Source organism: Lepidochelys kempii, chromosome 2 (assembly GCF_965140265.1).
Source record: "Lepidochelys kempii isolate rLepKem1 chromosome 2, rLepKem1.hap2, whole genome shotgun sequence".
NCBI lineage: Eukaryota > Metazoa > Chordata > Testudines > Cheloniidae > Lepidochelys > Lepidochelys kempii.
Window position 1 is genome coordinate 156,039,174 of NC_133257.1, and position 27,416 is coordinate 156,066,589.

Sequence of the window (27,416 nt, forward strand, 5' to 3'; positions counted from 1 at the left end):
AGTAAACCTCCTGAATAGAAAGTCCCCTCAGACCCTTGACAAATTAGGTAACTTTTGCTCAGGGCTTGTATTGGAGTATACACAGGACACAGCATACACCTACCTTCCCCAAACTTGCCTTCCAAAATCTAAACCAGTGGTTCTCAACCCATGGCACAATCAGCACACAATTGTGGTCCATGTGACAGTCTCATACAGGTAGTATATATATTGTGTGGATGCCAGCCACATAACATAGAGAGAGAGCTGCATATGCGGCCCACAATGGTAAATCAGTTGAGAACCACTGATCTAAACTCTTGTTTTAAAAAAATCTTCAGCTCTCCCTGCTGTGAAAAAAACATTCAAAACAAGAACCAAGGCCTTGTCTACCTGGAGGGATTTTAGGCATTGGTGGCCAGCCACCGGTGTAGCTGAAGCAGTGCAGTTGGACAAAGCTACTGTAAGCCATAATTCGCACTGGTGCATCTTACCCTGCTTGAAACAGGAGTAAAATGTACCACTATGCAAGGAGTCTGCACCATTACAACTACATTGATGGCTAGTCACCGACAGCTGTAACTGGAGCAAATTCACAGTGCAGATAAGGCCTGAATATAAGCAACAGAGTGACATCTGCCTGAGTTTGCAGACAGTCTAAAGCAACAACTCCAAAAGAAACAAACCACCCTGTTTCCAAGAGATAAAGTCAAAATGTCACTATTTTATTGCTGATCTAAACAAGGCGATGGAAGATCACATGAAGATCTGCACAATCTACCATCAATGATATTTCATCCTAGTGCCATGATTTCTTCCCCTCCAATCAAGTAGCCACACCCAAGCTGCCAAGGCGAGGCACCTGAACTTCAATGAGGGAAGCCACGCCTGAAGAGCCCACCAAAATGCAGCACAGCATGCATGACTCTATTCTGAATATCTGCAAAATCTGTTGTAAGTGGCTTCTCATTATGGTGGTGTTAAATGAGCGGAGCTTAGTTTGTGGGTAGACAATGAAACTGTACCACTGTTTTACCTTACCCCTCACAAATGTGTTTTTTTTAAGCAACCTATCTCAAGTGCTGTGGAAGCATGGTTTCCTTTATCCAAGCACCTTAAGTATTTTGAAGTTGTGAAGCTTTAGTTTGTAAGACCTGGAATGTCTCTTTATAGTATCTGGAATCTTGATCTGCCAGTTTTCCCAAAGAATTTGACTACTGAAATGAATGAGAGCCAATCTTTGTTTCAAGTGCTTGTATATCTTGCTATATAATAAAACAGCAATATTACTTAGCTCTTATATAGAGCTTCCATCCCTAGATCTCCAAGTACTTTACCAGGGTGAACAACATGCATTATTCCCATTGTAAATATACAGAAACTGAGGCACAGAGTTTGAGCCTAAATTCTCAGAAGTATCCACAAATTTTGGGTGCCAAAGTTAAAATGTCAAAGGCCTCATTTTCATAGGTATTGACCACCAGCAATTCCTACTGACTCCACCAACACTTCACAATAAGGAAATTGGAAAGAACTCTAAATGTAACAATGTATACTGGGACTATCTCCCTTTCCAAATCTTTACAACACATTTAATAAACAATATTTTTACATCATAGACAGCAAAGTTAAAATTGTGAAGGGGAATAAACTGGATGTGATGATAGTGAATGATGAGAGGTTGTGTGTCAAAAAGGAAATGGCGGGATCCTTTCACTGTTCATTTCCAGACTGTCTAACATTTAGGGCGAGGGAGTGGTTTGCAGGTGTGTGTTTCCTGTATAGAAAGTGTGATACTGTTTTGGGGCATTAGCTGAATTCCAGTGAAAAACACTTTCAGCCTTAACTCTCTTTTAACAAAGTTTTTGTCTGTGAATTTCCCTGTTGTTTTACAGAGTACCAAACATTTTAAATTCGGTTAACATGTAATTTGGAAAAATGCCACATTTTTCTCTCAAAATGTTGTGCTAACAAGCAATACCTAGGATTACTAAAACTAAAAGGAATTTGCAAAATACTGTATAAATTGCTCTATTTTTTTTCAGTTATGCATTTTACAGTACTTTGTGTATAGTTAGTTTCATTGTTTCTCCTGCCACCTGCTAAAAATATCCTTAAAAACACCAACAGTGGAATGGGAAAACATCTATACAAAGTAATTAAATTTCAGGACATACTATTTAAAGTGACAGGTTTCAGAGTAACAGCCGTGTTAGTCTGTCTTTGCAAAAAGAAAAGGAGTACTTGTGGCACCTTAGAGACTAACCAATTTATTTGAGCATGAGCTCTCGTGAGCTACAGGTCACTTCATCGGATGCATACCGTGGAAACTGCAGTAGACATTATATACACACAGAGGCCATGAAACAATACCCCCTCCCACCCCACTGTCCTGCTGGTAATAGCTTATCTAAAGTGATCATCAAGTTGGGCCATTTCCAGCACAAATCCAGGTTTTCTCACCCTCCGCCCCCCCAACCCCCACAAACTCATTCTCCTGCTGGTAATAGCCCATCCAAAGTGACCACTCTTTTCACAATGTGTATGATAATCAAGGTGGGTCATTTCCAGCACAAATCCAGGTTCTCTCACTCCCTCACCCCCCTCCAAAAACCACACACACAAACTCACTCTCCTGCTGGTAATAGCTTATCAAAAGTGACCACTCTCCCTACTCCCTACTCTCCATACTATTTAAAGTATGCCCTATCAGAACCTGGAATCTTTTGAAATAGTTTTTAACATTCAAGTTCCAGCAGCTAAATCCACTCTAAAGCATAGCACTATTCACAAAAAAATCTTAACACAATGGATTTACTATTACCTTATCAAAAGGAAAACAATCATAAAAACAAAGAGCAGAGAGAAAACCTTAGTCTTCTAGTTTGTTCTTAGACACTGTAAAACTAATATTTCAATCAAGTAGTATACAGTATGCACAAAAACAAAAAGGCTTCAACTGAAACGATGCAAAAAGCAATAATTTTCTTGATCATTATCAAGGGCATGACACAGAATATAGTTTTAGCAAAGCTAAGATACATAAAAGACTCATGGAGACCTTACAAAGTGTAATAGAAATCTTAAAATCTATCCAGGATTCTCCCAGAGACAGAAATTGTCAACTTTCAATAAAACAGATGCCATCCTAGAGCTAGCATAATTCATTTTATCTTGAACTGCAAAAACGCTGATAATATAAAATTTAGACTTTTCCACAAAAGCCAAACATATCAGAGACAATATAGTAACTTTAAATTAGGTTAATATACCGACCTGACCTTGATGAGAAGGAAATATAACCTGATGAAACTAATTCACAGGCTGATTTAGCAAGAATTCGGCGAGTAAGGAGTTACAATGTGAGTCAGAATCTCCTTTAATTTTGATAGCAAAGGGTGCACACTGACACCATTCTGACAAGGTAAAAGGAAAAATTTAGAAACACTCTTGTAACACGATCCAGCATAAAACCATCTTGAAGTCTAGGGCTGAAGAAACATTACCAGATTCTATGAATTCTAATATTACCTCCACTGAGGTAAACAGAAGACACAGCGCTTAACTGTGGCCTGAGGAGAAGAATTTCAATTTTATTAGTATTTAATTTTTTTACTTCTTAGATAGACACAAATTCATTGCCAATAGGCAGAATCATGTTCTCTGTATGCAGTGGTGTATTATCAGCGAAAGGGAAGTAGATCGAAGTATCACATGTGTAACAGTGATATGGCTGCCCATACTAATTGAAAATACCACCTTAAAGAAACATACTCAAATCAAGAAATATGAGATCCAGAACAGAGCTCAGGGAAATATCCAAAAGGGTCAACCTGCTATCATAGTTATGCTACCTAATTCTGCCATAGGAAACATTACTGCAAAAAGAAATAAAAGCAGTGTGACCAGAAGAGATATAACCCTCCCCTCAGGAGCTATGCTTGATAACTATCAGTAAGGTGGCACAAACATGCATCCGATGAAGTGAGCTGTAGCTCACGAAAGCTTACGCTCAAATAAATTGGTTAGTCTCTAAGGTGCCACAAGTACTCCTTTTCTTTTTGTGAATACAGACTAACACGGCTGCTACTCTGAAACAAACTTTTAGTCACTCTTCTCATTATTAAGGATGAGAGTTTGTCATGGAGGTCACAGAAGTCACAGATTCCATGACCTCCGGGACCTCCATGACTTCTGCAGCAGCTGTTTCAGTGCATATGGGAGGGGGCACAGGGCTGGGGCGCTGGAGGGCTCTGGGCCCTCTCAGTTCCTAGCTCCGTGCGCTGCCTCCACCCACAGTTCCCGGCCAATGGGAGCTGCAGAGCTGGCACTTGGGGCTGGAGCAGGGGCAGGGGCAGTGTATGGAGCTAGAAGCTGAGGGAGGGACATGTTGCTGCTTCCAGGGAGTCATGAGAAGCCAGGTAGGGAGCCTGCCAGTCCCGCCAACCCCCATCCCCAACACAAGCAGGGGTCCCAGGCCACGCACTGCCGCCTGCCTCCTCCAGTACCAGCGTTACTGCCAGGCCACCCCCCCCGAGCACCCGCGGTATCCCCAGGCTGCCCCCCATTCCACCCAATTTAGTCGGGGGTATATAGTACAAGTCATGGACAGGTCACGGGCCATGAATTATTTTTTACGGCCCAGGTCAAAAAGGTCCCCTGGCGGCTCCGGTCAGCACTGCCGACCGAGCCATTAAAAGTCCGGTCAGCAGTGCTAAGGAAGGCTAGTCCCTACCTGGCACCATGCCCCAGAAGCAGCCAGCAGGTCCAGCTCCTAGGTGGGGGGCCATGGGGCTCTGCATGCTGCCTCCGCCCTGAGCACCAGCTCCGCACTCCCATTGGCCGGGTTCCCTGCCACAGCCCAGAGCCCCACTCCCACACCCACACCCTGAACCCCTCATCCCTTGCCCCACCCCAGAGCTCTCACCCCACCTCCTGCACCCCAACCCCCTGCCTCAACCCACAGCCCCGTCCCGCACTCCAAATCCCTTGGCCCCACCCCCCAGCCTGGAGCCCCCTCCTGTAGCCCTCATCCCCGGCTCCATCCCAGAGCCAGCACCTCCAGCCTAGAGCCCTCACCCCCTCTCACACTCCAACCCCCTGCCTCAACCTGCAGCCCCCTCCCACACTCTGAATCCCTTGGCCTCACCTCCCAGCCGGGAGCCCCCTCCTGTACCCCAAACCCCTTGTCCCCAGCCACACCCCCAGCCCAGAGCCTGTACCCCTTCCCACACCCCAACCTCCTGCCTCAACTGGAGGGAGGGGGAATGTAGTGAGCAGGAGTGCAGGGCCTCGGGGAATGGGCGGGGCTAGGGTGTTCAGTTTTGTGCGATTAGAAAATTGGCAACCCTATCCTGCAAACCTCTTGTCACCTGCAAAATTTTAATCATGAGTGGTTCCATTGACTGAAATGAGATTATTCACAAGCTTAAGAATTTGTACAATTGGGGTCTGGTTCCTCATTCAAAGACACACATACCTTGTGCTATTTATTTCTGGAATGTCCCTTCATAAGGAATTTAAGGACTGCAAATGCCAATTCAGAAATATTTACATCCTATATGGATTGTAGGGAAACATACTGCAACCTAGATATGACATACCAACAACAATGAAAAACTTTAGATGATCCAGGACTATTAAGATACCAGAATATGTGGTGAGATTTGGGGGTTTTTTCTGTGAAAAGCAATTATGGGCAAGAATACAAGTAAATATTTGGTATAGATTGTTATATGGATATTACTGATTGTATGATTTCCTTGTTTCTTGCTCTTACACATTTAATTTTAAAATTCGCAATTTTAAAACTTTTTCTCTTGCTATTTTTTTGTATTTTTCTTGTTTGGTCTATGTGTGAATTACCTTTCCTGTCACGTTACTATTTACTCTATTCACACTATTTACAGGTAGCCCTTACTGTCTGTGGTATATGTTTTCTTATGGGTGTAAAGACTCTGTTTGTAGGGAGAAGGTCTTCAGAGAAGACACAGATGAACAGGGAGAAGCCAGGATTGTGTGGATTTTTAGGTCTGCATGACAAAGAATGAATGGAAAAGTATAGTCCTAGAGGATCACATGACACGTGTCAGCTGTGAACTATCAAAATTCCTGTGTTCAAATCAAGAGGAAGACACACAAAAGCTTGCCACCTGAGTAATGAAAAGTTGCTGATCATGAAACTGAAAGTACAAAATAATTTCCTGCCTTTGTTCATAATTCCCTATCTTGTACTAAAAAGAAAAGATGTCATGGGTTTCAGACCAGAAATTTAAAAATGTTGTTTTATAAATAGCACATGAAAAAAAAAAAGTGTATTTAATGCTAATGAAATGTGTTTTGTATTGAAAGATTTAATTAAGTATTGAGTCCTCTAGTTATCTACAGAATTTGCTTGGTACGGTACAATTTCAGAACTGAACATAGTTCCTGCCTAAAGAGTTTTTTCCCCTTGGGCCAAAAACATAGTTCAGCCTCTAGGAGCATTCAATTCTTGTTTTCTCTGCTAAGGCTACCAAAGGTTGCAATTAGTGCCAGGCTCATATTTACTAAACTCCTGTGTGTTATTAATGAACGGAAAGGACCTGCCTGAGTGTTTTAGAACAAAGAACTAACCTTGTTAGAGTTGATAAAAGATAATGTAAACACTGGAACAGACACCAATTTTAATGATGAAGTCAGCACTGGCTTCACTATTCAGCTGAGGCAAATCCACTTCTCCTTGATCACAAACAGATTCTTTGTAGCACAACGGATGCAGTTCCATTGCAGGAGGATGCAGAAAGTGGGTAAGGGTGAAGTATCATATGTGGAAGCACACAGAAGCAGGAGGGGCTGGGGCATGGGACAGCTGTGTGTGGTGGCCTACTAAAGTAGTCTCCACAGAATGGCTTCTCACACATGACCAACAGCTGACCCCATTACTCAGGACAGACAATGGGCACAGGATATGACCCTTCATGAACAAGCCAGAGAGAGATAACTATGGTTAAATATTGAAAAATATTAAAATTTTACAAACACAAAGCACCTTCCCAGCTCCACAGCTTCTAAGTGTTTAAGGAGAGGGGCTCTCTCTTGTGCACTTCCTATGGTGTCTAGCACAGGGATTCTCAAACTGGGGGATCGCAACCCTAAGGGGCACGAGTACATGCATGAAACAGAGAGCAACTGCTATAAAATATATAATTTAAATCTAGCATTTTAGAAAATTACACACACACACACACGTTTGTCACAATGTAGTATGTTTAGTTCAAAAACTATTGTAAACATATAATGCAGCGATCATTATTCCTAAATAAAATATATATTGTATCATCGCCACTTTAAGGAAATTGGACTCTGCAGATTGTAGTATCGTGAGTGCAGGTTTGTTGTCTCCAGACTAAAAAGGCAGGACTGAGACAACATTAGAGGGCTTGTTTGTTCAGCTGTTGAAGAGCTGCATTAAATAGCAGACCAATCAGAACACTGAGATTGGCAAAAAAATAATTTATAATTTAACAGTCAGACACAGAGGCAGGGGCAGTGCTAAGGGGGGACTACAAGGGCTATAGCAACCCCAAAATTTGCCTTAGTCACCCCCCTTTAGCTACCCCTCCCAGCACAAAGGTCAAACATTACACAGTAGTAAGGGAGGCACGAGATGGCATTGCCACATAATTCTGCAGTTCTGCGCTGCTGCTCGTGGCAGCAGTGTCTTCAGAGCTGGGTGCCCAGCCAGCAGCCGCCACTCTCTGGCCACCCAGCTCTGAAGGCAGTACCTGCTGCCAGTAGCAGCGCAGAAGTAAGGGTGGCAATGGGGTGCTACTAAGTCTGCTGTGAAAAGCCCTATTTGTATGTTAATATCACTTTTCACAACAGACTTACTAGTGCTCCACTGCCACCCTTACTTCTGCGCTGCTGCTGGCTGCAACACTGCCTTTAGAGCTAGAAGGCGCTGAAAAGTGATATTAACAGATATATAAATATCACTTTGCACAACACCATTTACCTGCTAACAGCCCTGGATTCATCCTGGCAACATGTCACATCCACAGTTCCTGTGCTCAGCTATTCATTAGTTACTGCTCAAAGGGAAGGACATAATGGTGGAGCAGAGGTCTGCTCTCACACTCATCTTCCCCCACTAAAGTCAAGGGAATCAATTCAGAGGCATCAGGTTCTAGTGTGGGCTTCCACACAGCTCCCACCAACTGCTTCTTCCAGATATCCTAGAAGTAGAGTTCCAAAGCTCCCTCAAAGGCCTTCAGAGACAGAAGGTACCAGCACTGCTGCCAGACCCTGTGGATACTTAGCCTGTCTGGCACCACAGCCTTCACTACAGCATCAGATATCCCAGGAGACCCAGCAACTCTACTGCCAATAGTCTACACTAGTCTTAAGGCCATCAACTACTTTCCCCTGCCTCATTATGCCCCCTGTAATTGTCACTGATCCTCCCCATAGCCTTTCCCCTTTTCCTCTTCTCTCCAGTTTATTATATTCTTTAACTTCAAATATAATATCAAACATACTGGGTGTACTGGTTGATCACAGGACAACTATGAGCCGCCAGTGTGATGCAGCCATGAAAAAGGCTAATGCCACCCTAGGATGCATCAGGCTCGGTATTTCTAGCAGAGATAGGGAAGTGTTAGTACCATTACATAAGGCACTGCTGAGACCTCATCTTGAATATCATGTGCAACTCTGGTCTCCCATGTTTAAGAAAGATGAACTCAAACTGGAACAGGTGCAGAGAAGGGCTACGAGGATGATCAGAGGAATAGAAAATCTATCTTATGAGAGAAGACTCGAAGAGCTGGGCTTGTTTAGCCTAATCAAATGAAGGCTGAGAAGAGATATGACTGCTCTCTATAAAGACACCAGAGGAATAAATACCAGAGAGGGAGAGGAGTTATTTAAGTTAAGGGACAATGTTGACACAAGAACAAAAAGATATAAACTGGCCATCAACAAGTTCAGGCTTGAAATTAGATGAAGGTTTCTAACCATCAGAGGAGTGAAGTTCTGGAACAGCCTTCTAAGGGGAGGAGTGGGGAAAAACAACCTAACCAGCTTCAAGACTGAACTTGATACATTTATGGAGGGGATGGTCTGATGAAAATTCCTATAGGGACATGTGGTTGATCTGCGACTGCTAGCAACAAATATGTCCAACGGGCAGTGATGGGACACTAGATAGGGAAGGGCTCTGAGTTACTACATAGAATTCTTTCCCAGGTGTCTGCTTGTTGGGTCTTGCTGAAATGCTCAGGGTCTAACTGACCACTATATTTGGAGTCGGGAAGGAATTTTCCCCCGGGCCAGACTGACAGAGACCCTGGGGTTTTTCCACCTTCCCCTGCAGTGTGAGGCATGAGTCACTTACAGCTTTAAACTAGTATAAATGGTGGATTCTCCATAACTTGAGGTCCATCAATTACGATTTGAGGACTTCAGTAATTCAGCCAGAGCTTATTGGTCTCTAACAGGAGTGAGTGGGCAAGGTTCTGTGACCTGCAACGTGCAGGTGGTCAGGCTAGATGATCATGATGGTTCCTGCTGACCTTAAAGTCTATTTTCCAGTATTGTTACATTTTAAATATATCACTTATTCATACTACAGAAGCACAGAGGTCACAGTCATGTTCCCTGCCCTTGCCCACCTATCCTGTCTCCTTTTCCCTCCATCATCTTCGCTGCTGCCCTCCACAATCTATATGATTTTGTTTTGTTTTAAATCAAGATTTATGCAGTACTTCTAAACCAACTCATTGTCTTACACTTGTCACACTTATGCCATTGTGCTTACCCTTCTCTTGATTTTGTCATGTCATTATTTGGGTCCCTATCCTCCAAAACACTTACACACGCTTAACTTTAAGTACCTGAGCAAACCCATTGAAGTCAACAGAAACACTCACATGGGTAAAGTTAAGCACATGCATAAGCTTTTTGTAGGATCAGGGTTCTAAACTTTCAACTCTTTGGGGCAGTGGCAATGTCTATTTTGTCTCTGTAACACCAAGTACACTTTTGGGCATTCAGTAAATAATAATAATAATAAAATGAGTTAATATTGGCATATTTTGATCACCTGTGTTTGCAGCTAAGGGCTATCTTACACACTGAGTTCACAGGTTTAACTAAAGGTGTTGTTTTTAAATTGATTTTAGTTAAACCAATGCAAAAGGCTGAGTGGACACTCTTATTTTGGTTTAAGCCAGGCTTACTGTGGTTTGGTTAAATCAAACAGATTTAAGCTAAAACAAAATAAGCCTCTCTTAAATCAAAATAAGAATTTACACAATGGGCTGCACTGGTTTAACTAAATCAGTTTAACTAAACAGGTGCAAAATTCAAGTGGAAACACAACTATGGTTAAATATGAAGCTAATTGCCTCATTAAATGATTTGCACCTAGGAACCCTGTGCAACTGGTTGGAAAAAATGGATTATAGATGATTTCTGCAAAAATATTACAATACATAGCTTTGAGAGAAGAGAATTTCTCATATTAAAAAAGAATCCATGGACTAAATTTAGAGGAGTAATTAAGAGACTCAGTGTAATTTACACCTTCTTCTATCCCTCTCAATAGTCAAGTTGCATTAACTTAAACTCATGCCCATTTACCACTTATGCCTTGTCTACACTGGCAAGTTTCTGCACAGTAAAGCAGCTTTATGGGCTGCAACTCCCAAGGTGTACATACTGCCAAGCCACTTAGAGCACAGTTGTGGCACTTTAAAAAAAAACAACCCCAATGAGAAGTGTGCAGCTTTCTGCACTGGGGCTACGGCGCTGTGGTGCCAGCGTAGACACCATGGCGATTACAGCACCGCGACTGGCCTCCGGGAGGTGTCCCACAATGCCTGTTCTCGCCTCTCTGGCCATCGGTTTGAACAATACTGCCCTGCCCTCAGGTGACCAACCGTCATCCCCACCCCGTAAATTCCTCTGGAAATTTGAAAGTCCCCTTCCTGTTTGCTCAGTGCAGTGGTCTCAGCGCATCTTCGCAGGTGGCCATGCCTGCTCCATGCACCAGGCGATCCCCCGCTTGGAGCAATGCCGAGCTGCTGGACCTCATCAGCATTTGGGGAGAGGAGGCTGTCCACTCCCAGCTGCGCTCCAGCTGTAGGAATTCTGATACTTACAGACCGATTTCACGATGCATGACAGAAAGGAGCCATGACCAGGACACATTGCAACATAGGGTCAAAGTGAAGGAGCTGCAGAACGCCTACCACAAGGCGCGGGAGGCAAACCGCTGCTCTGGTGCTGAACCCACGAGCTGCCGGTTCTACAAAGAGCTGGACGTGATACTTAGCGGTGACCCCACCTCCACTGCGAAGGCCCCTGTGGATACGTCATTGGCTCGCGTGCCGGTTGAGAGTGGATCGAGCCAGCAGGAGGAAATCTTGGATGAAGATGTGGAGGGGGACCCAGAGAGGATGACTCAGAGGTCAGAGATGCATACAGCCAGGAGCTCTTTTCTACCCCAGAGGAGCCTAGCCAGTCACAGCTGTCAGAGATTGGCAAAGCGCAAACAGGAGAGGAGGCCGCTGAAGCAAGTTGTTGGGCGCAGGAGGGCAGGACGGTTGCAGAAATCAGGCTTGTCTCCCACCGCATGCCTAGTCTGAGTGCCGGAACAAGCTGCTGATTGACTCCCTCACTTCATGGAAATCTCCCTCAGAGATTTACAGGAAACTCTCGTGGAGACACTGGGCAATCCACTGCAGCAGGTTCTTCAGCAGAGCTACTTTGTTTCTTGCCCCATTGTTAACTTTCCCGTGCCACTTTGCCGTCCTGTGCGGGAGGACCATTGCTGGACACAGACAAGCCACATAGGGGCCAGGGCAGAAGCCACAGGCTTGGAGAAGACCCTCCCTTGATTCGCTGCTCACCCTCACCAACGAGATATCTTCCATAATGATCGCATCCTGTGGAAAATGAGGGACAGGAATGATTATCAGCCCCCCACCCCCTACAGTGCTGGCTTTCCCCCAGAGCCACGTGCCCAGTGTACAGCAGGATCCGGGAGGAGTGATTTACCCTGCCCCTGCAGCTACTCACCATTTTGGGGGTCTTGTGGCTCACGTGTGCTTGCCTGGGGACAGCCAGTTAGTGACAGGTGTGAGAGTACTGGCGGTGTTTTAAAGCACTGAATCAGTGCTGTCTGTGTTGCAAACAATACTGCTTCTGTAAAATGTTGCATTTAAGCTTCACAGAGATGACTTTGGGAGCCCAGCCTCCCTCTGTTATCTGTGGCGGAACGACTGCGCAGAATTAGAAAGCGGCCAAGAAGAATTAAGGAGGACTTTCTGCATGAGGTTATGATGCACTCCACCACCAAGAAACAGGAATTGAAGGAGTGGCAGGAAAGTGAGAAGAGGGACCGAAAAGAGAACAGGGCACACTAGAATGAAGCTAATGGAGCGGCTCTTTAATGTTATGGAACGCCAAGAGGACACGCTCCACGCAATACTAGCTCTTCAAACCAAGCAACTCAGCGCCCACCCTCCCCTGCAGCTGCTGTCGCAAAACTCTTTCCCATTTTCCCCCCAAACACCACCAAACTCTTATCAACTTCCTGGCTCCAGTCTCTATCCATGGCATTCCACTCCTCCCTCCTCACAGTCCAGTATTGTGGATTCCCACTACCCACTGCACTCAACACCCATCCCTCTGCAGTTTGGCCCTGCTGAAGTACAGTACCTGCTGCATTTTACTCCAAAGGAGAAGGTTGGATGTGATCCCCGGACATACACAAATCTTTAGCCATCCTGGGACGCCCTCCTCCTCCTGGGACCTTCCCTTCCTTGATCCCCCTCCCTGCTGATGTATTTTTTCATTTGACTCTTCCCTCCAGTTGTTGTCTTTTAATAAAAGAATTATGTTGGTTTGAAAGCAATCTTTATTTTATTAATTGAAAGCAAAAAGAGCCCTGCAAAGCAACATACAATTATGTTAAACCCCCTTATTGCATCATGTGCACCTATCACCTCTTAGCATTACAAGCACTGCAATCCCAAGCATAGCAACAAATATTAGTGGCTTTCAGCTTCAGATTGCTACCTCAAGGCATCCCTGATCCTTATGGTCCCACGCTGTGCTCCTCTAATAGCCTTGGTCTCTGGCTATTCAAACTCAGCCTCCAGGTGCTGAGCCTCTGCAGTCCAGCCCTGAGTGAAGCTTTCACCCTTACCTTCACAAATATTATGGACTGTATAACACGCAGCTATAAGCATAGGAATATGGTCATCGGCCTGGTCCAGCTTCCCATAGAGGCAGCACCAGCGGGCTTTTAAACGGCCAAAAGCACACTCAACAGTCATTCTGCACCTGCTCAAACTGTTGTTGAACCACTCCTTGCTGCAATCAAGTTGCCCCATGTATGGCTTCATAAGCCACAGCATTAAGGGGTAGGCGGGATCTCCCAGGATCACAATGGGCATTTCAGCTTCCCCTACAGTGACCTTCTGGTCTGGGAAGAAAGTCCCTGCTTGCAGCTTCCTGAACAGGCCAGTGTTCCGAAAGATGCGTGTGTCATGCACCTTTCTGGACTAGCTTGAGTGAATGTCAATGAAACACCCACGGTGATCCATAAGCGCCCGGAGAACCATTGAGAAATACCCTTTGAGATTAATGTATTCGGTGGCTAGGTGGTCTGGTGCCAGAATTGGAATAAGCGTGCCATCTATTTCCTCTCTGCAGTTAGGGAAGCCCATTTGTGCAAAGCCATCCACAGTGTCACACACGTTGCCCAGAGTCACGATCTTTTGGAGCAGGATGCGATTAATGGCCCTGCACACTCCCATCAACATGACTCCAGCGGTCGACTTTCCCACTCCAAACTGGTTAGCGACCGATCGGTACAGTCTGGAGTAGCCAGCTTCCACAATGCAATCGCCACACGCTTCTCCAACAACAGGGCAGCTCTCATTCTCGTGTCCTTGCACCACAGGTCTGGGGTGAGCTCATCACAAAGTCCCATGAATGTGGCTTTCCTCATCCGAAAGTTCTGCAGCCACTGCTCCTCATCCAAGACATGCACCACGATGTCATTCCACCACTCAGTGCTTGTTTCCTGAGCCCAAAAGCGGTGTTCCACTGTGGACAGCACCTCTGTGAATGCCACAAGCAATCTCATGCCGTAGCTACTACGCGTGGCAAGATCAATGTTGCACTCCTCTTGCCTTTGTAGTTTAAGGAATAACTCCACTGCCTCTCGTGACATGTTGGTCAGAGCAACCAGCATACTAGTCAGCAGTTGGGGATCCATTCCTGCAGCCCGAAGAGGTAGGGCACGCAATACACAAACCACAGAAAGATGGCGCCAAATGCGTATGGAAGCACAAGGATTTCTGGGATACAAAGCAATGCATCATGGGTCACTAGGACAGGACCCAGGATGCCCCGCGACCCCCTCCACCTTCCCAAAGTCTTAGCAGCGGAAGAGAAAGAGGTCCTCTGTGGGATAGCCGCACAGACTGCACCACTCCGAATACCACTGCAAGTTCCACAAGTGTGAAAAAGCTATTGTGCAGGCAGCTGAGAATGGGAACACACAACAGCGGTTTCCCTTCAGCACTCTCTGAGCAGTGCTGTAACTGCCGGCATTGTAACTTTGCAAGTGTAGACATGCCCTTATATACAGGGTGGGTCAAAATCAATGATTTTTAAAATTAAAAAAATTGGATTTTTTTATTTAAAAATTGGATTTTTTTGATAAAATGCTTTTTGAGGAAAAATCTATCTAAAGATAGTTTTAATTAAGATACATTATAGCTCAAAGCTATCTTATCATGGAATAGGGTTTATAAATTCTAATTCTATAGTATGAGACAATATATTCATGTAATGTTTAACAAAAGTTTTGTAAATGAGTTCCAATAGTTCATGGATTAGGGACCCAATCTTATGGGGTTCCAGAGTCTTCTGTATAGATTATTTAGGTTAATCTTTCCATTTACCCAATGGAACTCAGTGCTCAGTCTAGATGATACCATCCGAGATGCTTAGTTTTGCAGTTCTCAAACTGTGGATTTGTTCTCCAGAGGTAACATGCTTGTTAACAGCAAAAATAAGTAATATATAAAGATGAGAAATAAAAGACCTCAACTCTATTGTTCCTCCGCAAATTTGTGTACAGAGTCAATCCCTTACCTCTCTCTAAAAGTGCAAAGTTTCAGAAAGTTCAATGAATAGCAGATAGTTGGGGGCAGAATACATAGGACAAGGAAAAGAAGACTGGCAATAGATGTGAGAAGCGAGGGACATATGCTTCTTTTGTTAAAATATTATATGTTTGCTGTTGAAGAAAAATATCCAGAATACTTAACGTTGTTGTTTTAGTTAAATAAAACAATTTAAATGTCTGTCTGGTGATGTTTTCCTCCTAATACAGCATGGCAAGAAAATCCTTCAAATATTAATGATTAACCTGTTATTTGAATTGGAAATAGTTCACCTCCCAATGACTTCATAAATATCTGCTTCAATTACTTTTGGTAAATAAAATAACCAAACACTCATTCATTTTCTGATATAGCTGTAAAACTAATCCAAAAAGTTTTCAAAATAAATCACTATTTAAAAATGTATAGTGTGTACCTTCTAAAAATTAAACCTACATCTATCTCTGAGTTGTGAAGAATATGTATTAAGGTTATAACAACCAACAAGAATGCACTTTTATGTAGAAAACCATGCTTAAATCGAGTCTTCCTGACTAGTGATTTAAATCACGATTTAAATTAAATCCACCCTGCTTATATATCACCTTGGAATTTGACCCACAGAGTCTAAGGGAGTCTAACCTGGTGGAATTTACCTGTTGAAGAGCCAGAGGAGAAGGGTGTATTTTAACCTACACCTTTAGGTGCTTTTCCTGTCACAATGCTCGCTTCCTTTTTCTTTTTTTTTTTAAATGTTTGTGGAATTTGTCCAAAGTATTCCTTACACTTTCTAGGCCTATTTCAAAATTGATGTGTTAAGGGATACAAGTTACAAGCTGATAAATGGATGCAAATCTAAGGAAGTCTGAATCTAACCCAGTATTGTTAACTACAAGCATTCAAAAAACAAGAGTCAGGCCTCCCACAAGTCTCGAGACTGACTGAAAAAAATCATGATTTTTAAAAAAAATAATAAATTTGAGGTTCCTTTTATTTCACTACTGGTTTTATGCCTTTAGGGTTCATGTTTTCAAGCTTTTTTCTCTGCAATCATGAGGACTGGAAACTTACTTTTATTGAAATAAAAGTTGAGATTATCATGTAATCATTTGACTCCAGGCACTGGTGCTTTAAGAAAACCCCCACATATTATCAAACTCCCAATAAAATCATGGGAGTTCGCAAGACTGCTAAGTGCCTTCAAGTTGATGTAACTTACACGTTAAAGAAGTTGGGAAAATGTCTGTTACACCAGATGACACTAACCTCTGAAACTGGTCTTAAATCAGTGAAGACCATTAAGACAATGAAAAGATTATGAGTGGGATTTTGAAGTCAAAGGGAGTTTTATTATTCACAACAATGGGAGTAAACTAAAAACAACATTGAGTACTTTTGAAAATCCCAACCTCTAAACATACAAGAATTTTAAACAAATTCTAAACATACAAGAATTTAAAAAAAAAAATACACAGTTGCTACTCACTTGTATCTAAACTGTTAAAGGCAAAAAATGTACAATATATATTGCAAAATAAAAGTTTCCTCAGGCTAAATCATGCCCTGCTGGTGTACCTATCCTGTATAACCCAACTGAAGAATAATGTAAATTCCATTTGAAGACAAAGGCACTGCAGAGGTGTAACAGAGGGCATAATTTGTCCTATAGGATCTTTATTACGGTTGAAGATACATGAGAAAGAGAGAGCCCAGTTTGAGTTCACAGGGCTGACAGCTAGGGAAAAAAATTCTTTCACTTCAGGTGTGTTCAGTTTATGAATGAAAAAGCATTAAGCAAAAATTTTCAAATTAGTTTTCAGAGTAGAATTGCATTTTAAAGACAGCATATCTCAGAACTATTTGGTATATTGTTCAAAATAGGCTCTCTCTTTTGCACATGTTCACTAAGCAGGACTTTCCTGTTGACCTGTTGTGCAAGTCTAGGTTGGAAATGGACTGGAGCTAGACAGGCCATCCTTGGCATTTTTTCCTTTTTATTCAACAATTTACATATGCTACGATAGTGATAATATAATGTTTTACCTCCAACTGGGAGCATTCATTTATCTGTTGTAATAACACCTCACTGGGCTGTTGTACTGTTCCTTTTGAGTCCTCTTAAAACTTACGATAGACTATTAATGATCTGTTGCATTGAACACATCTGCGGCAAGCTCCTCAGCAAAATTTACCAAGTTATTATGTGTTGCCCCGTAGCTGTACAGAATGCCTAGGATATGCGTCACATGGTTGGTTGACCCTTAAGGTGTAGTTGGGCTCAGTCAGATCTGCTCCAGATTAGCTACTATTCCTTCCCACCCATCCCCACCCCCCAAACGGGACTTGATCAGCTGGGTGATTTCTTTAAAAGGGCTGAGAACTCAGTATGAAGGGTGTGGAGCCACAGAAAGTTGGTAGGCTCCTGTGCAAGGCCCTGAATGAGAGTCTTCAGGAGACTGAGGGGACTCCAGGGAAAGAGCCTGGGAGTCAGGGCTCTGAGAGCCTGACAGTTAACCCAGAACACACAAGGAACTGAGTCTAGGGTGGGTCAAGAGGAGACCAAGTGGAGAGAGAGTACTTTGCATTGGCTGGGTCTTTTGTTTGTACTTGATATCCTGAAAGGGAACTGAACTCAAAATGACTCAGCTGGGGGCTGAGCCCCACCTCAAATGAAGCAAAACTATAACAGGGAGGGCACACAGCATGACACTGAGTCAACAGGGGGCACTACAGGGCAGGCATGCCCTGTAACAGTATATTAGAAGGGGGAAAAAATCTAGCAAAACTATTTCAGAAACGGAGGACACTGTATGCAAGAGCTACCTTCTTAATGTTCTGAAAGGAATGGCATAATTTTCTGCAAAATAATATTTCCCCAAATCTTTCACCCATTGGCAAAATTTTCTTTTAAAATTGTTTTTTTAATATCTCATTCAGTTTACCAGGAGTAAGAGGTACATATTTATACTTACCTATACGTCTATTATACTTTCGTCTAGATTTAAAGTACAATAAAAGTAATTATTCTGTGTAAACTGAAAATTCAGAAAAATGGCTAATTATGCGCACATGGATTAAATGTAGAGTGGCTGTGCATATATTTGTCTAAAACCTGGGGCGGATGCCTTGGGTCAATATTGATTTAGGGATTCCTAATGTATTTTTACAACATCTAATTCTGAGAGCAAAGTGTGTGCTGCAGAGAACATTTGGTATCACAATAATTAATCTGATTTCTTTGCAAACAAACAGAACACAAGTCCGTTGGTAAACATTTAAACAGCTTACAGCAAACACATTCTACATGTCATATAATTTATTATCAAGTACTCCAGACTCCTTACTTATTTAATTAAAACAAGTCCTAGTCTATTCTTTGCTTGCATGGATCCCAATACTTATTCTGGGCTGTTAGTATCAGACTGTATATCACTTTAATGCATAGCTTATCCTTTCAGCATCAAAACATGAACGCATAAAAGAATTAAATAAAAAAGTAAGGACACTGGGTTAGCTTTAAGTGAAAACGGTACCCCAATATTACATAGTCACAGATACAGTAGAAAAAACTCCTTTGTATTACAGATTTTATCTGTAAATATTTTTCACATTTTATTAATACAGGTGGCATTTCTGAGTCTACAACTGGTAGATGTCATCTTGATAAAACTGTAACAGAGTGATATCGAGAAAATTAGAACTCCACGTAAAGCCCTTTCTACCATGACTGTTCAACTGTCTCTAAAAAGTATACTGCAGCACAATTTTAACATAGTTGTGGCTAAATAGGTGACTACTTGGCAGGAGCCTAGCTTCCATTATTGTTCTAAGGGTCTGATTCTGCAGCCACCTCCAGAAGAAACTTTGGAGTATACAAAGAAACAAGTGCTGTTATTTCATCGTCAAACATCAGAAAGACATCACATAAAACATAATAATGCCAAACTCAAACCTCCCAAAACCTGGAAACACAGAATAAAACTACTTTTCTACATATATCACCTCTCACATCTCTGCCCACAGACAATGATAAACCTTCCATCACTTGCAAACCATACCCATTCAGCCATGGACTCAAGATGACACCCACACAACCTTAACTCTGCCCTTTGTTTAAGGCCATTTGTTCCTTTGTGATTAATTTTTACTTCTGACTGTGGGTTTTAATATCCTTTTATTTTTCATAAGGGACCATAACCCATTTTAAGGTAAGGTTTGTAGTATTAGAAATGTGAACTTAGAAATGACTACTAAGAACATATCAATCAATGAGGCTCCTTGGATGATGGGTTGTTAGCTGGATGGATGTTACTCTCTGGCATGTATATTACTTTGTATTGTTTTGTATCTAGGAAATGTGGGGTTTTTTTTTTTAAAACTTTCATGACATTCCACAAAAGGAAGAGTTAAGGTTGACTGGACATGAAGTTAATTGACCTTCGTATAGGCACAGGTGTCCATGCTATTTGAATCACACCGCATGATCCTTTGACACTTATGCAAGCAAAATGGGTATTTATGCATCTAAGAGCAGATCTGAACATCCAATATGGATAATCTATTTAGGTCTATTTATGTTGGAAAACTGAGCCAATGTCTGTTCCATTATAACAATTGCTATGTTCTAATTACATTTATAACGTAAGATAACCCAATGTTCAAACTCTGCAGTACACAAGACTGCATTAATAATTTGTCAGGTGCTAAGAGTCACACATAGCTGCAGATTTGCATGCATACACACAGTATTTAAAAAATCAAAAGTAAGGGCACACAGCCACAAAATTTACTTGCATTTGTATCTTGTTAGATTAATAGAAACATTTTGTGGTTTGAGTTTGCTGGCAATAAACACTGTCGATGATCATCTTTGTTCTCTTTCTGCACTTACAAGGAGAGAAAGCCTATGGCTACATTTGCCCCTCAGGCCACACTTTGGGTAAACCTACTTTAAAGTAAAGCAGTAACAGGTGCCTATAAAATATTAATCCCTATCAAAATCCCTCCCTATCCCATCTAGCACTAAATAAAAAGTCATTTAATCCCATTAATTTCACATAGCCACTTTAATATCCTTACCTGAACAGTACGTCCTGCATTGATGTGCTCTTCATGTAATCTGTCCCATAGTCTGCATCTCTGATACTACACAAAGAAAAAATACTCTGTATAATTGCTAGAAAAGAATAAAATAATTATTTTAAATTTCTGTAGTTTACAGTAATAAAGGGGCCAAACTCTTCCTGGTTTAAAGCCAGGGAAGTAAATGGACCTTCACGAGGGACTAATTTGGTTCACTATATTTTCATTCATCCTAACATAACCAGAGACCTTGTATTAGTTCTCAACAACAAATAGACTTAATAGAGTTCTGGTAATGTTACAGTATATTTCCACTAATGGACAGCAGAGAGATGACAGCAACTAGTGAAGAACATAGAGGGAAGAAGAAAAGGAGTACTTGTGGCACCTTAGAGACTAACCAATTTATTTGAGCATAAGCTTTCGTCAGCTTCAGCGTACTTCATTGGATGCATACTGTGGGGGAAGAGCTGTACCAGTCATGCCTGATATGAAACAACAAGCTACCAGATGTTATTTTTATAAAGAGAATTATGTTCCTCTCAAGAGGCTGTACATGCTATTTAATTTTAATATTTTAAAACAGTTACAAACATGGGCCCCAATCCTGAAAAGACAATCACATGCACAAAGCCCCACTGACTTCAGCAGGGGCCATCCATGCAGCATTCTTTACAGGACTCGAGTCACAGCAATTACTGAAATGATAAATACCTCGGATATCAAAATCATCATATTTTCATCAGTTAAATAAATCAATCACTGCTACTGCCAATTCACAAAAAGGTACCATATAGACACTCACACCACAAAAGCAAATCTCTAAACAAAAAAGAATTTTATCAGCAAACAATACAGTTTGAGATTCTTGGTATATACAATTAAAACGTTGAATAATGTATTAAATGAAATAAAAGAAAATACAGGATCATGTATTAACATTTTTAGTCATTTAAATGACAGAGCAAAATGACAGCATGGGTTTTAATAAAAAAAAGTGAGTTGCCATTTTATTTAACATTAATTCTTTCAATCTCTTCATAAATCATACTCTCAATAGCATATTTTATCTACCCTCTTTTATTTGTGTTATTTTTAATTGTGGAGACCAGATCAACTTAAAATATTCCAAGGTCCTGAGTCTCCTAACCATCATATAAGGAATCAGGAATTACTTTTCAATTTAGAGAGTACGTTAGAGAGAAAAGGTCCTTCATACTAAGATTTTGCATAGTGTTAAGAAAAAAAAATAATAGTTTGAGGTCAATTAAATTAAGTCAGAAGGACAATTTAAAAAAAAATGAGTATAAGCAACACCTGCATAACGCATTATGCCAATAAAATCATTGTGATTGTTCTTTAACAAAAATTAGAGAAAGGACTGAACCAACACCCTAAATTTTGCAGTTTATGCCATCTATTAAATAATGACAAAGCTGACCTACACTATATTTTCTTTAAAAAAAAAACAAAACACTATTCAACTGATTGTAACAATGTAATTTGCCACATCAATTCAATATCCTTAAACCATGAAAAAAATTGTTCTCCAAATTTACACGATCACAGAATTTCTTCAAAAAGCATTTACTGCTCCTTATAATTCCCAAAAGAAATGCGGAGACGCTTTGCTTTACACATTAAGAGTGCTATTACACTGTACATTATAATATCTAATATACTAGTGGTGTCTCAAAAGGTACTTTGAAAGAACCCAGGTGGCTAATATGACTGGAGCAGTGAGCCTGATGGGGAGAGAAAGGATGTGGTCCCTGCATGTTGCCCTCTCCAGGTCACCAATCTGCTCATCACATACGACGAGTCTATTCACAATGAGGTCAATGTCAAGTTGGATCACAAACCTTATATAGAGAATATTGTCACCACCTCTTTCTCTGAAAGAAAGGAAGACTAGTCTTTAGGGCTGTCAATTAATCTCAGTTAACTCACACGAATAACTCAAAAAAAATTGCAAAAAGAAAAGGAGTACTTGTGGCACCTTAGAGACTAACCAATTTATTTGAGCATGAGCTTTCGTGAGCTACAGCTCACTTCATCAGATGTTTACCGTGGAAACTGCAGCAGACTTTATATACAAAATTAATTATAAAAAATTAATCGTGATTAATTGAAGTTTTAATTGTATTGTTAAACAATAGATATCAATTGATACGTATTAAATATTTTGGATGTTTTTCTACATTTTCAAATATATTGATTTCAATTACAACACAGATTACAAAGTGTACACTGCTCACTTTATATTATTTTTATTACAAATATTTGCACTGCAAAAATGATAAACAAAAGGAACAGTATTTTTCAAGTCACTTCATACAAGTACTGTACTGCAATCTCTTTATCGTGAAAGAGCAACTTAAATATGTTGGTAACTGCACTCAAAAACAAAATAATACATAGCTTTAGAGCCTACAAGTCCACTCAGTCCTACTTCTCATTCAGCCAAACCCCAAGTTTGTTTATATTTAGAGGAGATAATAGACTAATAGACATTAAGGTCAAAAGGGACCATTATGATCATCTAGTCTCACCTCCTGCACAATGCAGGTCACAGAATCTCACCCACCCACTCCTGAAATAAACCTCTCATCTATGTCTGAGCTAGTTTGAGTCCTCAAAGCATGGTTTAAAGACTTCAAGGTGTAGAGAATCCTCCAGCAAGTGACCCCTGCCTCATGCTGCAGAGGAAGGTGAAAAACCCCCAGGGCCTCTGCCAATCTGCCCTGGAGGAAAATTCCTTCCCGACCCCAAATATGGTGACCAGCTGAACCCTGAGCATGTGGGCAAGATTCACCAGCCAGATACCCAGGAAAGAATTCTCTGTAGTAACTCAGATCCCATCCAATCTAACATCCCATCACAGGCCATTGGGCCTATCAACTAATTGCCAAAATCATGTTATCCCATACCATCCCCTCCATAAACGTATCGAGCTTAATCTTGAAGCCAGATAGGTCTTTTGCCCCCACTGCTTCCCTTGGAAGGCTGTTCCAGAACTTAACTCCTCTGGTGGTTAGAAACCTTCATCTAATTTCAAGTCTAAACTTCCTGATGGCCAGTTTATATCCATTTGTTCTTGTGTCCACATTGGTACTGAGCTTAAATAATTCCTCTCCCTTCCTGGTATTTATCCCTCTGATATATTTATAGAGAGCAATCATATCTCCCCTCAGCCTTCTTTTGGTTAGGCTAAACAAGCCAAGCTCCTTGAGTCTCCTTTCATAAGACAGGTTTTCCATTCCTCGGATCATCCTAGTAGCCCTTCTCTGTACCTGTTCCAGTTTGAATTCATCCTTCTTAAACATGGGAGTCCAGAACTGCACACAGTATTCCAGGTGAGGTCTCACCAGTGCCTTGTATAATGGTACTAAAACCTCCTTATCTTTACTGGAAATAGCTCGCCTGATGCATCCCAATACTGCACTAGCTTTTTTCACAGCCACACCACATTGGTGGCTCATAGTCATCCTGTGGTCAACCAATACTCCAAGGTCCTTCTCCTTCTTCGTTACTTCCGATGGATGCATCCCCAGCTTATAACTAAAATTCTTGTTATTAATCCCTAAATGTATGACCTTACACTTCTCACTATTAAATTTCATCCTATTACTATTACTCCAGTTTACAAGGTCATCCAGATCTTCCTGTATGATATCGCGGTCCTTCTCTGAATTGGCAATACCTCCCAGCTTCAGGTCATCCACAGACTTTATTAGTACACTCCCACTTCTTGTGCCAAGGTCAGTAATAAAAAGATTAAATAAGATTGCTCCCAAAACTGATCCCTAAGGAACTCCACTAGTAACCTCCTTCCAGCCTGACAGTTCACCTTTCACTATGACCTGCTGCAGTCTCCCCTTTAACCAATTCCTTATCCACCTTTCAATGTTCATATTGATCCCCATCTTTTCCAATTTAACTAATAATTCCCCATGTGGCACGGTATCAAACGCCTTACTGAAATCTAGTCTAAATTAGATCCACTGAGTTTCCTTTGTCTAAAAAATCTGTTACTTTCTCAAAGAAGGAGATCAGGTTGGCTTGGCACGATCTACCTTTTGTAAAATCATGTTGTATTTTGTCACATTTACCATTGACTTCAATGTCCTTAACCACTTTCTCATTCAAAATTTTTTCCAAGACCTTGCATACTACAGATGTCAAACTAACAGGCCTGTCGTTACCTGGATCACTTTTTTTTTTTCCTTTCTTAAAAATAGAATCTATGTTAGCAATTCTCCAGTCACACGGTACAACCCCTGAGTTTACAGATTCATTCAAAATTCTTGCTAATGGGCTTGCAATTTCATGTGCCAGTTCCTTTAATATTCTTGGATGAAAATTATCTGGGCCCCACGATTTAGTCTCATTAAGATGTTTGAATTTCGCTTCCACCTCGGATATGGAAATATCTTCCTCCATATCCTCATTCCCATTTGTCATGCTACCATTATCCATAATATCCTCATTAAAGACTGAGGCAAAATATTTGTTTAGATATTGGGCCATGCCTAGATTATTCTTAACCTCCACTCCATCCTCAGTGTTTAACCACTTCTTCTTTCTTTGTTTTCTTCTTATTTATATGGCTATAGAACCTTTCACTATTGGTTTTAATTCCCTTTGCAAGGTCCAACTCTACTTGACTTTTAGCCTTTCTCACTTTATCCCTACATGTTCTGACCTCAATAAGGTAGCTTTCCTTGCTGATCCCTCCCATCTTCCACTCCCTGTATGCTTTCTGCTTTTTCTTAATCACCTCTCTGAGATGCTTGCTCATCCAGCTTGGTCTACAACTCCTGCCTATGAATTTTTTCCCCTTTCTTGGGATGCAGGATTCCGATAGCTTCTGCAGCTTTGACTTGAAGTAATCCCAGGCCTCCTCCGCCTTTAGATCCATAAATTCTTCAGTCCAATTCACTTTCCTAACTAATTTCCTTAATTTTTGAAAGTCAGCCCTTTTGAAATCAAAAACCCTAGTCGCAGATTTATTTTTGTTTATCCTTCCATTCAGTTTGAACTGAATTAGCTCAGTAATAATGCTGCCTACTTCTTATTTACAGTGTCACCAGAAAGTGAGAACAGGTGTTCACATAGGTCATGTAGCCGGCATTGCAAGGTATTTTACGTGCCAGATATGCTAAACATTCCTATGCCCCTTGGTACTTCGGCAACCGTTCCAGAGGACCTTCTTCCATGCTGATGACACCCATTTAAAAAATAATGCGTTAATTAAATTTATGACTGAACTCCTTGGGGGAGAACTGTATGTCTCTGGTTCTATTTTACCTGCATTCTGCTATATATTTCATGTTATAGTAGTCTCGGATGATGACTCAGCATATGTTCATTTTAAGAACACTTTCACTGCAGGTTTGACAAAATGCAAAGAAAGTACCAATGTGAGATTTCTAAAGATAGCTACAGCACTTGACCCAAGGTTTAAGAATCTGAAGTGCCTTCCAAAATCTGAGAGGGATGAAGTATGGAGCAAGCTTTCAGAAGTCATAAAAGAGCAACACTCTGATGTGGAAACTACAGAACCCAAACCACCAAAAAAGAAAATCAACCTTCTGCTGGTGGCATCTGAGTCAGATGATGAAAATGAACACGCATCAGTCCGCACTGCTTTGGATTGTTATCAAGCAGAACCAGCCAGCAGCATAGATGCATGTCCCCTGGAATAGTGGTTGAAGCATGAAGGGACATATGAATCTTTAGCACATCTGGCATGTAAATATCTTGCAACACCGGCTACAACAGTGCTACGAAAACACCTGTTCTCACTTTCAGGTGACACTGTGAACAAGAAACAAGCAACATTATCTCCTGCAAATGTAAACAAACTTGTTTGTCTAAGCGATTGGCTGATCAACAAATAGGACTGAGTGGCCTTGTAGGCTCTAAAGTTTTACATTGTTTTATTTTTGAATGCAATTTTTTTTGTACATAATTCTACAACTTTGATGTTCAACTTTGATGATAAAGAGATTGCATTACAGTACTTGTATTAGTGAATTGAAAAATATTATTTCTTTTGTTTTAAATAGTGCAAATATTTGTAATCAAAAATAAATATAAAGTGAGCACAGTACACTTTGTATTCTGTGTTATAATTGAAATCAATATATTTGAAAATGTAGAAAACATCCAAAAATATTTAAATAAATGGTATTCTATTGTTCTTTAATTGCACGATTAATCATGATTAATCTTTTTAATCATTTGACAGCCCTACTAGTCTTTTTCCTTCACATCTCGACATGTAGCACATTAGATGGGTTCTGGGCTGCAACCAGCAACTGGTTCAGCCTCCACCTAGAAATACAACCTATGATGACACCTAAGAGTCTCCTGTCTCCATTCTGTCCTGTCCTATCCCATGCACTTTTGAAAATTCTACTTAACCATGTTCCAGATCATAGGTGCTAGGGTGCTGCTGCACCCCCTGGCTTGAAATGGTTTCCATCATATGCAGGGTTTACAGTTTGGTTCAATGGCTCTCAGCACCGCCACTATACAAATTGTTCCAGCACCCCTGCTCTAGAGTGTGGTTCTGGCAAAAGTACCTCATTGTTTAGCTTCCAGTCAGGAAGTCTGGGGGAGGTGCACTGCAAAAGACCATATTCTATTATGCAGAGGCTGCTGGAACTGTGTCACTGCCTTAAGAGGAACTTTTTCAAGCACATTGGGCCCAGTGATTACTGAATACCACTGGGAATACTAACCCTCCAGAACACTCAGTGACCTTCGGTAGAACTCAAATTCTGTTCTGAAAATCCCCTGTAACCTTAAACATGCCCTGAGCCCCAAATGGAGCACACACCAAGTCACTTGTGCCCACAAAAACTTTTGAAAAAATTCTACCATAAATTACTTGATCTAGGTCACAAACAGAAGTCCATGGTTGAAAGAGAACCCAGATCTCCCAGTTCCCTATCCTGTGCCCTTACCACAAGAGCATACTTCCTCTCTATAAGGGGTTCCCAAACTTGGCTCGCTTCTTGTTCCGGGTAAGCCCCTGACAGACCGCGAGACGCTTTGTTTACCTGAGCACCCACAGGTACGGCTGCTCGCAGCTCCCAGTGTCTACGGTAAACAAAGCTTCTTGCGGCCTGCCAGGGGCTTACCCGGAACAAGCCGCGAACCAACTTTGGGAACCCCTAG

The 27,416-nt window shown here is 41.4% G+C and overlaps 1 protein-coding gene across 3 annotated transcripts in view; it reads right to left on the minus strand.

The window, feature by feature from the left end:
• The window catches only part of STX17 (syntaxin 17), a 78,736-nt gene that overhangs the window by 31,434 nt on the left and 19,886 nt on the right, over positions 1-27,416 (minus strand). For all 3 annotated transcript variants that reach the window (XM_073332527.1, XM_073332526.1, XM_073332528.1), the window contains exon 3: positions 20,226-20,291. In XM_073332527.1, the coding sequence (XP_073188628.1) occupies positions 20,226-20,291 (66 nt within the window). The remainder of the gene's footprint in view (positions 1-20,225; positions 20,292-27,416) is intronic.